Source organism: Cherax quadricarinatus, chromosome 89, assembly GCF_038502225.1.
Source record: "Cherax quadricarinatus isolate ZL_2023a chromosome 89, ASM3850222v1, whole genome shotgun sequence".
Taxonomy (NCBI): Eukaryota; Metazoa; Arthropoda; class Malacostraca; order Decapoda; family Parastacidae; genus Cherax; species Cherax quadricarinatus.
The window spans coordinates 10012289-10027276 of record NC_091380.1 but is presented as its reverse complement, the minus strand read 5'-3'; the positions used below and the strand labels follow the sequence as shown (position 1 = coordinate 10027276).

General features: G+C 37.8%; 1 protein-coding gene across 2 annotated transcripts in view; it reads left to right on the top strand.

Annotated features, from left to right (window-relative positions):
• The window catches only part of LOC128697308 (tetratricopeptide repeat protein 5-like), a 187968-nt gene that overhangs the window by 122543 nt on the left and 50437 nt on the right, over nt 1–14988 (top strand). For both annotated transcript variants that reach the window (XM_070104170.1, XM_070104169.1), the window contains exon 10: nt 13089–13289. In XM_070104170.1, coding sequence (XP_069960271.1) covers nt 13089–13289 — 201 coding nt within the window. The remainder of the gene's footprint in view (nt 1–13088; nt 13290–14988) is intronic.

Below are 14988 nucleotides of genomic sequence, written 5' to 3'. Positions count from 1 at the left end.
AAAGTAGATCTACGTTCACATGTGTAGTGCTACAAAAGTAGATCTACGTTCACATGTGTAGTGCTACAAAAGTAGATCTACGTTCACATGTGTAGTGCTACAAAAGTAGATCTACGTTCACATGTGTAGTGCTACAAAAGTAGATCTACGTTCACATGTGTAGTGCTACAAAAGTAGATCTACGTTCACATGTGTAGTGCTACAAAAGTAGATCTACATTCACATGTGTAGTGCTACAAAAGTAGATCTACATTCACATGTGTAGTGCTACAAAAGTAGATCTACATTCACATGTGTAGTGCTTCGAAAGTAGATCTACGTTCACATGTGTAGTGCTACAAAAGTAGATCTACGTTCACATGTGTAGTGCTACAAAAGTAGATCTACATTTTTTTTACATACTGTATTTTCAAATATAACAAAAAAAAAAAGTAGATCAAAGTTTTTTTTTACACATTTTCAAATGTAAAAAAACAAAAAGAAGATCTACTTTTTTTTAGATACTTTCAAATGTTGAAAAAATGTATATATACGTTTGGACCATTTACGAGTTAAAACTTACATTGTCTTGTATTGTAACTTCGTAAACTTAGTACCAGAGAACTTATATTGTAACTTTATAAACTAGTACCAGAGAACTTAATATTATTTTGTGTTTCAACTTCATAAATTAGCACTATTTCCCTCTTTTATAACTAATCATAATTGAAATTTTTAATTAATGAATTAACTTATTTTTTAATTTCCTTGTAATATCATGTATTAGACCCTTAGCCCTTTGATCTGAAGTCTCTCTGTGTTGCAAAATATTAAAAAAAAAAAATATAATGATGGTAATGACACCAAAAGTACGAAATTTGATGGAAAACTTACGGAATTACGCTCTCGTGAAGTTAGTGATCTCAGCGATATATACGCATCAGCGATTTTACCCAATTTGAGCCCTATGTTCGGCCAATCCCATTGTTCCAGTCGACCAAACTCATAGCTATTTCTGTAGAACTCCATTTGTTATATTAATTGAGTACAAGAAACTGTCCATTTACTGATTTCAGCTACCCAAGAAAGTGTTCAGAAATTGGCAATTTGGCCAATTTCATGCAAATAAAAAAAAGGATGCTATTTTCGAAATAGGGTCCAGAATAAACACTGCAGACATTCCTGGCACTAAAATAACAATTTCTTTGTTCATCAGTCATGTCTCCAGGCCCCTCTGATGTTACTCTTGCTTTTTTTTTTTTTTTATTAACACACTGGCCGATTCCCACCAAGGCAGGGTGGCCCGAAAAAGAAAAACTTTCACCATCATTCACTCCATCACTGTCTTGCCAGAAGGGTGCTTTACACTACAGTTTTTAAACTGCAACATTAACACCCCTCCTTCAGAGTGCAGGCACTTGCTTTCTATTTTGATTTTTTATTCACACAAAAAATAGAAGATTTACTGTTATGCAGAATACTGTATTATTGTAATAATTGTATAAATAATGTCAACCCATTCATGACTGCATATTAGAATGGCTAGCTGGACACGTATTGGACAGTGATGTCATTTGTTTACTCTTGAACATTGGCAAAAATCGAACATTTCCGCTACTTTGAGCTCAATTTCAAGATTCTTTTCGTCGTGAAACCAATCAAAATCATCTCTATTTCTGTAATATATCTTCCATTCTATCAAATGAGACCAAGAAAACGAGAACACAACATAAATACTACACGAAAATACACCTCAAAGTCGGTGTTTTAATCCAAAAACACGGTCGGAGCTTTTTTTTTTTATTATTATGCACTGTGTGCTGCAGGATTTTTTTTTATACTGTTCACACTGACCACACAGACCCATTCTCTCATATGTGGGCCTACCAGCTTTCTCCCGCTTGATTTGAAGCCGCTAGAATTTTGGCTTATTAACCCTTTGACTGTTGCGGCCGTATATATACGTCTTACGTCCTGGTGTCGCAAAATTTAAAAAAAAAAAAAAAAAATTTTCTTATGAAATGATAGAGAATCTTTTCCCGATTGTAATGACACCAATAAAAACGAAATTTGATGGAAAACTGACGGAATTATGCTCTCGCGAAGTTAGCGACCTCGGCGCCGTTTACAAATCGGCGATTTCGCCCGCTTTGAGCCCTATTTTTGGCTAATTCCATTGTTCCAGTCGCCCAAACTCATAGCTATTTCTTTAGAACTCCATTTTTTCTATCGATTGAGTACAAGAAACTGCCCATTTACCGATTTCAACTACCTAATAATGTGGTCAGAAATTTGCAATTTGGCCAATTTCACGAAAACTAAAAAATATGACAATTTCAAAATAAGGTCCAGAATGAACAATGCAGACATTCCTGGCTCTAAAATAACATTTTCTTTGCTCATCAGTCGTGTTTCCAGGCCCCTCTGATATTACTCTTGCTTTCTATTTTGAATTTTTATTCAAACAAAAAATTGAAGACTTACTATTATGCAGACTACTGCAATACTGTAATAATTGTATAAATAACATCAACCCATTCATGACTGCATATTAGAATGGCTAGTTGGACATTTACTGGAAAATGGCATCATTTGCTTACTTTTGAACATTGGCAAAAATCAAACATTTCCCCTACTTTGAGCTCCATTTCTAGGTTCTTTTTATAGTAAAATCAATCAAAATCATCTCTATTTCTATAATATGTCTTCCATTCTATCAAATGAGACCAAGAAAACGAGAATACAACCATAAATACTATACGAAAATAGACCACAAAGTCGGCATTTTAATTAAAAAAAAACGGTCGGAGTTTTTTTTTCTCATTATGCACTGCGTGCTCCAGGATTTTTTTTATATGGTGCACACTGACCACACAGACCCATTCTCTCACATGTAGGCCTACCAGCTTTCTCCTGCTTGATTTGAAGCCGCTAGAATTTATGAGTATATATACGTCAAACACGGTACCTCGTAAGACGTATATATACGGCCGCGACAGTCAAAGGGTTAATACGTCAAAAACACTGGCTCGTAAGAAGTATATACGTATACGACAAAAACAATGAAAGGTTTCAAAAATAAAACTACTGGTATATAATTTTCAAGACTAGACGTAAATTTTGGCTGAAATGCTGAGTGCATCGTATAGGTCTTCAGATTATTGTATGTGCATTAACTTTGAAGTAAAGAATTATATTGTATAGCGTGTCAAATGATACCATTGTCTACCCTCTCAGTAATACAATTCCATACATAACTTGTGTAGCATCTGACACATTTTGAAATTCAAAACCATGGTGACAGGTGTGGTTATACGAGATTTTTATAGCCGAGGAGAGGCTTATTTGTAAGTCTTACTCACAGGTGTGGTTTTTCAAATCAAAATGGAGCTTACAAACTGCCTTAAATACTGTAGGTGAGGTGTAGAGAGTTTTAAGTCAAGTTTCTGGGTTAGATTTTGAAGTGTTGGTAGGTGGGTGGGTGGGTTTTAGCTCAACTGGTTATATCCAGGTGTCTGGCCACATAGGAATAATAACACATGGGTGTTTAGTGATGCTGAAACCACCCTTATTTTTTTTCTAGGATGTTGTGTATATGAATGATTGATATTTCCAGAAATCTTTTTTTTTTTTTTTTGTTTTTACACTTTGGCCATTTCCCACTGAGGCAGAGTGACCCAAAAAGAAAGAAAAAACTTAAATCATCATTCAACACTCAGCATCACTCATGCATAATCACTGTCTTTGCAGAGGTGTTCAGATATGACAGTTTAAATGTCTCTTCAAACTGCCAATATCCCAAACCCCTCCTTTAAATTTAGTGCAGGCATTGTACTACCCATTTCCAAGACTCAAATTCGGCTAATCAGTTTCCCTGAATCCTTTCACAAAATACTACCCTGTTCACATTCCAACAGCTCGTCATTTCCCAAAAACCATTCGTCTCCATTCACTCCTATGTAATATGCTCACACATGCTTGCTGGAAGTCCAAGCCCCTCGTCCACAAAACAACCTTTACCTCCTCCCTCTTATGTATCATATGTATTCCCCTTTAATGATGAGTTCAGCATCATTCCAAACTTTGAGGAATGAATATTTATCCTGGTGGATAACATGACTTGTTGATGAGGATCTTCAAGTGTGTTTATGTAGAAGAATCCTGGTGTTGATGTCATGTGCCAGTTCCACAAGTAACCTCTGTCACATGTAGACCCCAGTTTTTATATTGTCCTGGCTCATAAATAGTTTTGTATGTCAGGACAGCAACACTTATGCCATTTCTGTAAGTGTGCTCAAATTATAAATAAATAAATAAATAAATAAATTTCTATGTTTTGTTTATGCAGCAGTGATTGATCCTTTTGTGGGTAAAATAAATTTTATTTCATTTTGGGTTTTTAGTATAGATGGGCCTTGGTTCCTGCAGAATAAAGTATGTAAGTAATTTTAGAGCAGAAAGACTTTCAGTAATACGTATAGCAACATTCCTGTTGTGCCGCATATCTTCCATGCTGTAAGTGAGAAACAAATTAGTACTTAATTTTTGGTCAATTTGAGCAGATACTCTTGTTTGACTACTCTGATGCCCAGAAATGAAAGTACAGTATTTCATTTATTTCTTCCTGGCTTGGAAGTTTTCCAGATTAAAGTGTCTTGGTTTTATCACGAGGATGTCAGCCACATAATGTAACCAGGTGATGTTTTAAGGGATATCAGACACGTGCTCAGCTGACAGACTATGTATAAGTTAGGTAGAAAGCACTTGTGGGAGACTCCATAGTGATACAGAATTTCTGCTTGCAAATGACCTTATTGAATTTAATATCAAGTTCTCTCAACAAAAGCTTGGCAAGACAGTGGTACAGTGGACCCCCGGTATTCGATGGCATCGGTATTCGTTAAATCTGGTATTCGATACATTTTAACGCAAAAATTTTGCCTCGCCACTCGTTAAAAAACCCGCCACACGCGATTCGTCCGAGATGTGTCCACGTGTGGCCTGAACTGCCCCGTGCGTGCCAGTGTTTACAAGCCAGCCACCTCGGTCGCATCCAAGCATACAATCGGAACATTCCATATTATCACAGTGTTTTTGGTGCTTGTTTCTGCAAAATAAGTCACCGTGGGCCCCAAGAAAGCTTCTAGTGCCAACCCTTCGAGAAAAAGGGTGCTAATGACTATTGAAATGAAGAAAGAGATAATTGCAAAGTACGAAAGTGGAGTGCGTGTGTCGGAGCTGGCCAGGTTGTACACAAAACCCCAATCAACCATCACTACTATAGTGACCAGGAAAATGGCAATCAAGGAAGCTGTTGTTGCAAAAGGTGCAACTGTTTTCGAAACAGAGACCACAAGTGTTAGAAGATGTTGAGAGACTGTTATTGGTGTGGATTAATGAAAAACAGATAGCAGGAGATAGCATCTCTCAAACAATCATTTGTGAAAAGGCTAGGAAGTTGCATGAGGATTTAATTGAAAAAATGCCTGCAACTAGTGGTAATGTGAGTGAATTTAAGGCCAGCAAAGGTTGGTTTGAAAGATTTAAGAATTATAGTGGCATACATAGTGTGATAAGGCATGGTGAGGCTGCCAGTTCGGACCAAAAAGCAGCTGAAAAATATGTGAAGAAATTCAAGGATTACATAGACAGTGAAGAATTGAATCCTGAACAAGTGTTTAATTGTGACGAAACAGGCCTGGTGTTAGACAATGCCCCTGGTCATCCTACAGACTTGGCAGAGTGACTTTCTGGGGACATGAGCTTCATTAAGGTCAAGTTTTTGCCTCCTAATACCACTCCTCTCCTGCAGCCCATGGACCAGCAGGTCATTTCCAACTTCAAGAAACTGTACACAAAAGCTATGTTTCAAAAGTGCTTTGTAGTGACCACAGAAACTCAACTGACTCTAAGAGAGTTTTGGAGAGATCACTTCAATATCCTCAATTGTGTAAACCTTATAGGTAAGGCTTGGGAGGGAGTGACTAAGAGGACCTTGAACTCTTCTTGGAAGAAACTGTGGCCAGAATGTGTAGACAAAAGGGATTTTGAAGGGTTTGAGGCTAACCCTGGGAATCGTATGCCAGTTGAGGAATCCATTGTGGCATTTTGAAGGGTTGGAGGTTAGTGGGGAGGATGTGGAAGAGTTGGTGGAGGAGGACAATGAAGAACTAACCACTGATGAGCTGCTAGATCATCTTCAACAGCAAGAGGCCAGACCTGAGGAAATTGCTTCGGAGGAGGGGATAGAGAAATTGAGGAAGTTGCCTACTTCACAGATTAAAGAAATGTGTACAATGTGGACAAAGGTGAAAACCTTTATGGATGAAAATCACCCTCACACAGCTATTGCAAGCCGTGCTGGTGACTATTACAATGACAATGTTGTGAACCACTTTAGACAAACCATAAAGGAACGAGAGGTACAGGCCTCTATGGACAGATATGTTGTGCGACACAAGTCCAGTGACTCTCAAGCTGGTCCTAGTGGCATTAAAAGAAGAAGGGAAGTAACCCCGGAAAAGGACTTGCCACCTCAAGTCCTAATGGAAGGGAATTCCCCTTCTAAACAATAAGTTCGACACCCTCCCCTCCTCCCATCTCATCAATCATCACCAGATCTTCATTAAAAGTAAGTGTCATGTATTCTATTGTTAGTAGAGCACTACAAACTGCGCATGTCTTCTTCAGTTTGTGTGCATTAAACTTAATATTATAAGTCCTATTCTAAGATTGTTTTCATATCTTAGTGACTATATTGTGTGTGCAATTAGTGTATATTTCAATTATATTATTGTTCAAGGCCCTTAACTATCTTTTGCTAACTAGTACCAACTACCTCATATATTTTTTTTTCTACTTTTTTTTTATTATTTTGCTACCTTAACTTGCACATTTTATCTTGTCAATTTAAATCTAGTTATACTCTAATTCTTGTAAACAACTTATATAAGACATTAGTGCAATTACAATTGAGAGTCTTGTGCCTTTATTATATTATTAGATTATACTCAGTTGTACTATAGCTCATTCTAGCTCAATACATAGTCAATACCAAATTCATTATATTAGACCATAGTGTAATTACTAGTGAGAGACTGGTGCTATTTTTAATTTGTATTTTTATATTATTAGTTTATACCTTGTTGTACTTTAGCTCATTCCAGCACAACACATAGACAACATCAACTTCATTATGTGTAGTAGTGACTATACTCTATATGACCAAAATACTCTAGCTATACACTTGTCCAAACTTCCCACCACTACAGATATCAGTACTAAAACTCAACCCACAACTCAGGATATAAATAACCATAATTTAAACCTAGAAGATGATTGATCACGTTGACCCTGATCTAAACCTCCATAATCTGACACACAATCAAAACCTATTGGAAAGTAACTGCCTTTACTACACAGCATCACAAGCCAGCACTATCCTAAACAATGCTAAAAGTCTATCAGTACTTAACTACAACATTAGGTCCTTAAGCAAACACTATGATGACCTCCTAGCACTCCTTGAGTCACTAAAGACACCCTTCTCCTGCAATTATTCTTACTGAGACCTGGCTTAAGCAGGACACAATAGATATCTACCCTCTACCAGGATACACAGCAATCCACAACTGCAGACCATACCAAGTTGGGGGTGGTATTGCAATCTATTACTCTAACCAATTATCTTGTATTAGCACCACTTGCTTTAGTGATGAATATGGAGAATACATTTTTGCTAATTTTACTGTAAAAAACCTTAAGACGCCTATAACAATCGGTGCCATTTACCGGATACCCCACACAAACATCTCAAATTTCAGTGAGAAACTAAAGGCACTAATAACAAACAGACAAATGAATAAGCACCACCTTCTCTTAGCTGGACACTTCAACATCAACCTTGGCCTACCAGATGATCAGCCTGTAACTGATTTCATCAACAATATGAACAACACACTTCTCATACCAACAATAACTAAACCAACCAGGCTCACTGAAACAAGTGCAACCATAATAGACCACATATGGACCAATATACTAGCCCCCCTTAAATCAGGGATAATCACAGACAGCACTACAGACCACTACCCTACCTTCCTCTTGACAAACATTAGTAAACCACCACTTGAATACAACAAAGTTTCATTTAGACTCCATGACGAGGCCTCAATAAGGAAGTTCACAGCTGACCTAGAGACTGTTGACTGGCCTACAGAATTCTCCAAGGCCAATGGTATTGATGACTGGACAGACATTTTTCTTAACAAATTACTTAGACTATACAACAAACATTGTCCTATAAAAACGAAACAGATCACAAACAAACGGCTTGGTTGCCCATGGCTAACAAGCACCATTCTGAAATCCATTGATAAGAAACACCAATATGAAAAGCAATATAGACAGGGCTTAATACACAAAGATATTCTTAAACACTATTCATCAGTCCTCACCAAAGTAATAAAGAAAGCCAAACAACTATACTACTCCAGTAGATTCACTGACACAAGAGGAGATATAAAAAAGACCTGGAAAACACTCTCTCAGATTCTAGGGACCCACAAACTGAAAAAACCCAAGAATATTGTCCTAACTAAACCTAATGAAACACCACTGCAACCCACTGACACAGCTAACAAGATAAACGACTTCTTCTCAACCATAGGTTCTAATCTCGCCAATAAAATCTCACGCACCAATGCCCATGCCGGGAACTACCTAGATGGGAATTTCCCAAATTCCTTCTATCTTGCTCCAACTGAGCCCATGGAAGTCACCGAGATTATAAAGTCACTTAAAAATAACTCAGGGAATCTGTCTCATGTCCCACCATTATTGTACAAGAGAGCAGCCCATGTCCTCTCGCATGCTATCTCATTGCTTTTTAACAAGTCACTAGAAACTAGCACCTTCCCGATACTACTCAAGACGGCAAGGGTTACACCAATACATAAAGGTGGTGACCCTACAGATTTAAACAACTATAGGCCAATATCAAACTTACCATTGCTATCCAAAATCTTTGAGAAACTCGTACACAAGAGACTATATTCATTTATAACGGCACAAAACATACTCAACCCCTGCCAATTTGGATTCAGGAAAAATAAAAGCACTAACGATGCAATCATAAAAATGCTAGATCTGCTTTACACAGCATTGGAAAATAAGGAATATCCACTAGGAATTTTTATTGACCTAAGAAAAGCTTTTGACACAGTAGACCACAGCATCCTACTCCACAAACTTGACCATTATGGTATAAGAGGCCATGCGCTTGCATATTTCAAATCTTACCTTACTAACAGGTATCAGTATGTCACCATTAAAGACACAGCATCAACAACACAGCCACTTGATACTGGAGTTCCACAGGGAAGTGTCCTTGGTCCCCTGCTCTTCCTCATATACATCAATGATCTTCCAAACGTATCTCAACATCTGAACCCCATTCTCTTTGCTGACAACACGACTTATGTCATCTCTCACCCTAATCTTGCCACCCTCAATTCCATTGTTAATGAGGAGCTGATCAAAATATCGACCTGGGTGACAGCCAATAAACTTACGCTTAACACTGACAAAACCTACTACATTATGTTTGGTAGCAGAGCAGGAGATGCGCAAATTAACATTAAGATCGACAACACTCTAATTGCCAGGCATAATGAGGGCAAATTCCTAGGCCTATACCTCGACAACAACCTGAACTTCAGCACCCATATCCAACACACAACCAAAAAAGTATCCAAAACGGTTGGGATCCTCTCCAAGATACGATACTACGTGCCGTAAACTGCCCTTCTCACACTATACCATTCACTTATATATCCATACCTCACCTATGCTATCTGTGCTTGGGGTTCAACTGCAGCAACACACCTAAAGCCAATAATAACCCAACAAAAAGCCGCAGTAAGAATAATCACTAAATCCCATCCCTGGCGACACCCCCCCCCCACTCTTCATAGATCTAAACTTACTCCCTGTTCAGTACATCCACACTTACTACTGTGCAATCTACATCTACAGGACCTTAAATTCCAATATTAACCTTGACCTAAAACGCTTTCTTGATAGTTGAGACAGAACCCACAGGCACAACACCAGACACAAACATCTCTATGACATTCCCCGTGTCCAACTAAACCTTTACAAAAATTCAATGTATGTCAAAGGCCCTAAAATCTGGAACACCCTACCTGAAAATTCTAAAACTGCAGACACATTCATCACCTTCAAAACTACCATCAGAAAACATCTTATCTCCCTGATACACCCTGTCAACTAATTACATGAATACCACCTGGTGGTTAACACTTACACTCACTCACCCATTTGACCATAAACAGAAATATCAATCTCAATCTCAAAATAATGAATCTTAACTAGTCATAAGTTGGCCTATGATACTCCAATACTGAAACTGTGTATAGTGCCAAAACAAAAGCATTCACATCGCTAAACTCACAAACTAGTATTTAGTCACTTAGCCATAATACCAACTTACCTCATAATTTTGTAATATTTTAAACTTAAGATTTAATTTAAGTCTGCCCGAAATGCCTAGCCATGCTAAGTGTTCTAGTGGTACACTCTGTAATTATTATTTTACTACATGTAAACCACACAATAACCAAATTCTGTAAACTCAGCATTGTAATCCTTATAGAGAATAAACTTTGAATGTGGTAAAAAAAAAATTTCATACTTTTGGGTATCTTGCACGGATTAATTTGATTTCTATTATTTCTTATGGGGAAAATTAATTCGCCTTTCGATAATTTTGGCATACGATGAGCTCTCAGGAACGGATTAATATCAAATACCAGGGGTCCACTGTAGTTGTTTGTCAGGTGTGATTTTATGGAACAATGTGAGGAGAAATGGTGCACACACTGAAATATAACAACAGTTGGTGAAAAAGACAAATTCAGAGGCTTTCTTTATTTAAGTACAATGTTTTAACCACTTCTGGTTGAAACATTCTGCAAATAAAGAACTTCTTTGCACATGTGTAAAGACAGTTGTTACATTTTGATTATTTATTCTCGTTGATGTCCTTTAATCTGTTATGGACGTCCCTCAAGTGGTAGAGATGGGGGTTACTGATGGTGCCTAAAAGTTTGGCACTCCTACTAATTTGTGTATGTGCACTGTTAATCTCCAAGGTGGTGTCTCATTGGTATGTTTCTGTGTGTATTTTAGGCAGTCCATACATACTGACTGGTTTGGGGTTGCAATGACTAGGGTAACAGAACTTTCTGTTTACCTTAGGCTCAAATACTGAAATCAGAGCCTTAAGCACAGAGTTCAAGTTGCTACCAGCCTCTTCAAACAAACCGAACCTTGCCCTCATAACACAGAATTATCACCTAGTGACTCAGAATACCAAAATGGATTTATGCAAGGCATCCTTATGGGCATCCTCCATGAACCCACTCAATCAACTCAAGCCAAACAGACCTTAGGATCACAACAGGTGATAAGTGAGGAAACGCAAGAATGATGAACACTATAGGATCTTAATTATAAAATGAATTACTTCACAACAGAAACTAGTCACCAGTCACCATAGCAAGATTTAGAGAGACAATATTAACCAACTCTTTCCACATTCTCAGTCTGTGCTCCATTTCCCCAAATTAAGCCTGAATGCCTTCCACATCCCCCCCCCCTCAGGCGCTGTATAATCCTCCGGGTTTAGCGCTTCCCCCTTGATTATAATAATAATAAAATAATCCACATTCTCAGAGGATATTCCAGCAGTCCAAGCAAGGTAGACACACTGTGGTACCTTATTCCCCTCAACCCCAAACCAAGCAGTATATAAGGGCTGCCTAATACACACTGACAAGACCCATCACTTTGGGGATTAACAGTGCACTACACAAACTGAAGCATATATTCATACTTTTAGGCACATCAGGAGTGCACATCTCCATATGAGATTGAAGGTCATCAACATGAAGAACAGAAAATTAGCTAGTCTGGTAGCAACATCTCTCTTCACACGAGTCCCCACAGATCAAGCCATCATGCTGTTCCATAGGAAGATCATACTGACTTGGAACTGCCACTAAATAACAAAAAGGCACATTACCGTGACTGGAACGATACACAAATAACCCGCACATAAAAGAGAGAAGCTTACGACGACGTTTCGGTCTGACTTGGACCATTGACAAAGTCACACTCAATGGTCCAAGTCGGACCGAAACGTCGTCGTAAGCTTCTCTCTTTTATGTGTGGGTTATTTGTGTAACTGCCACTACACTGTTAATTATTTTGCCTTTAACAATGTCTTTTATAAACAAAAGTTTTGTATGGCTATGGGCTCCCATAAGTACTGTCATACCTTGCTTATGCATGGACTCCAGAAGCTGAGTGCTTCTCTGATATCAGTCCCTTTACCATTTCCTGGCTACTTTATGTGGATGATGATGATGTCGTTGTGATAACACCTAGTTCACTGTCAAAGGAATAAAGATTCAATCCTTCCCATGCCTGTAGGTCTAAACAATCAGATGGGAACTTCTAATTCAAATTCAAGTTATTTCTACATTATACATTGTTTAAACAGGAATGGGTGGCACTTGGATGCATGCAAAAAAGTCCACGGTTATGCAGAGCATTTTGGGAAAATTGCAACAGGGAATAATATATGAGAAAATGGAATTGTGTTTGTATCATAATTATGAACATCAAAATGGTATACAATACCGACAGGTTGGTAGGTAAGACACATAGGCAACAGTTAGGTAACTTTATTCCGAAACATTTCGCCTACACAGCAGGCTTCTTCAGTCGAATACTTTCTGTATTCGACTGAAGAAGCCTACTGTGTAGGCGAAACGTTTTGGAATAAAGTTACCTAACTGTTGCCTATGTGTCTTACGTATCATAATTATAAACTGTAATGAAGTGAACTATAAAACCAAACATTTTACCTTCCATATATGTTTTTGTAAAATAAAGATCTGCATTTTCATTTTGTCAAGAACATCATAATTCAAATAACCCACCCTACTGCAGCCTCCTCTGCCATTTATTTTTATTACTGTATTATTATTAATTATTTTAATATTTGCTTTTGTGCATTTCAGGTGATCTTGGGAAAAGTTGTGTGTACCATCATCCCTGAATCTGGCATTCCTTTTTCTATGTGCTTGGTGGACAAGGAAGATTCCTGTATTGCTGTCACAGTCTATAACTGGGCAAGCAACTGTGGTGTTAAAATTGGTGATTCAGTGGCTGTGATCGCTCCCGTGTTGAAAAGTCACAGTATCAATGTGCCGGGCGGAACGGTAAGCCAAAGTCTAGATTAATGTAGGCTATGGATTAAAGTTGTGGTAGCTTAAGGAACCAGGTTTCTAAAAATGACTAGTATAGGGAATGGGAGATAATGAGGTGTGATCCATGAGATGGAAGGGTAGCTCCAGTTTCTTGGATCAACAGCCCTTCATCAATGTCAAGGAACCTCCTTTGAGGGACTAACAAATGTATACATATTAAAGATTTATTGGTTAAGTTAACAGAGAAGTACTGTAGTAGGCCTAGTGATCTTTTAGTTTATACAGGTCATAAGTGTGCCTGAGGTGTTGCTTGGCAAAAAAAATGCCACTATCTGGGTTAGTGAACGAATTATTTCCTTATGTTTCATCTGTTTGTGGTAATGTGTAGATATTGTCTTGTAAATCTGTAAATTAAGCTCGGAGTTCCATGATAAAATATGGTAATGTGAGCTTCATTGCTCTAGTGTCCCCAACACCTGTATTCATCTCCAGTGTTTGAAGAAGTGCTTGTTGTTTTCTACTGTGCAGTTCCTCACTGACTCGTACCATACCAGTCAGTGAACATACACTCTTAACCCTTTGAGGGTCGACAGGCCCTCTCCGAAACTCGTTCTCAGGGTCGGCCAAATTTAAAAAAAAAAAAAAATTATTTTCTCTTATGAAATGATAGAGAATCTTTTCCCGATCATAAAGACACCAAAAGTTTGAAATTTGATAGAAAACTTACGGAATTATGCTCTCGCAAAGTTAGCGGTCTCGGCGATGTTTACGCATCGGCGATTTTGCCCACTTTGAGCCCCATTTTCGGCCAATTTCACTGTAGTAGTCGACAAAAAACATGAATATTTCGCTAGAACTCCATTTTTTCTATCGAATGGGTGCAAGAAACCACTCATTTATGAAATTCAACTGTCCAGTACAGTAGTCAGAATTTAGCAATTTTGCCAATTTCACACAAATTTCAAAAGATGCCAATTTCCGAATAGGGTCCAGAATAAACAAGATAGACATTCCTGGCACTAAAATGACATTTCCTCTAGTCATTAGTCACGTCTCAAGGCCCCTCTTATATTCTTTTGCTTTCCACTTTGAATTTTTATTTTCACAAAAAATATAAGATTTACTGTTATGCAGACTACTGCATTAGTGTAAAAAATGGTATAAATATTATCGGTGCACTTGTGAAAGAATATTAGACTCACCAGTTGACGTGTATTGGACGCTTGGCACGATTTGTTTACTTTTGAAGTTTGGTAAAAATCAAACATTTCTGCTACTTTGAGTTCAATTTCAAGGCACCTTTCTTTGTAAAACCAGTCAAAATCATCTCAATTTCTGTAATATGTCTTCCATTCTATAAAATGAGACCAAGAAAACTAGAATACAACAATAAATACCATACGAAAATACACTGCAAAGTCGCTGATTTATTAAAAAAAAATGGTCAAAGTTTTTTTTTTCTCATTATGCACTGTGTGCTGCAGGATTTTTTTTATACTGTGCACACTGACCACATAGACCCATTCTTTCATATGAAGGCCTACCAGCTTTCTCCCACTAGATTTGAGGCCGCTAGAATTTATGAGTACTAGTACGTCAAAAACCCCTACGCGTAAGACGTACTAGTACGACGAAAACCCTCAAAGGGTTAACCTGTGTGAATTCAAGTGACCCATGCTAGGCAGGTTATAATACAACCCAACAATTCCCA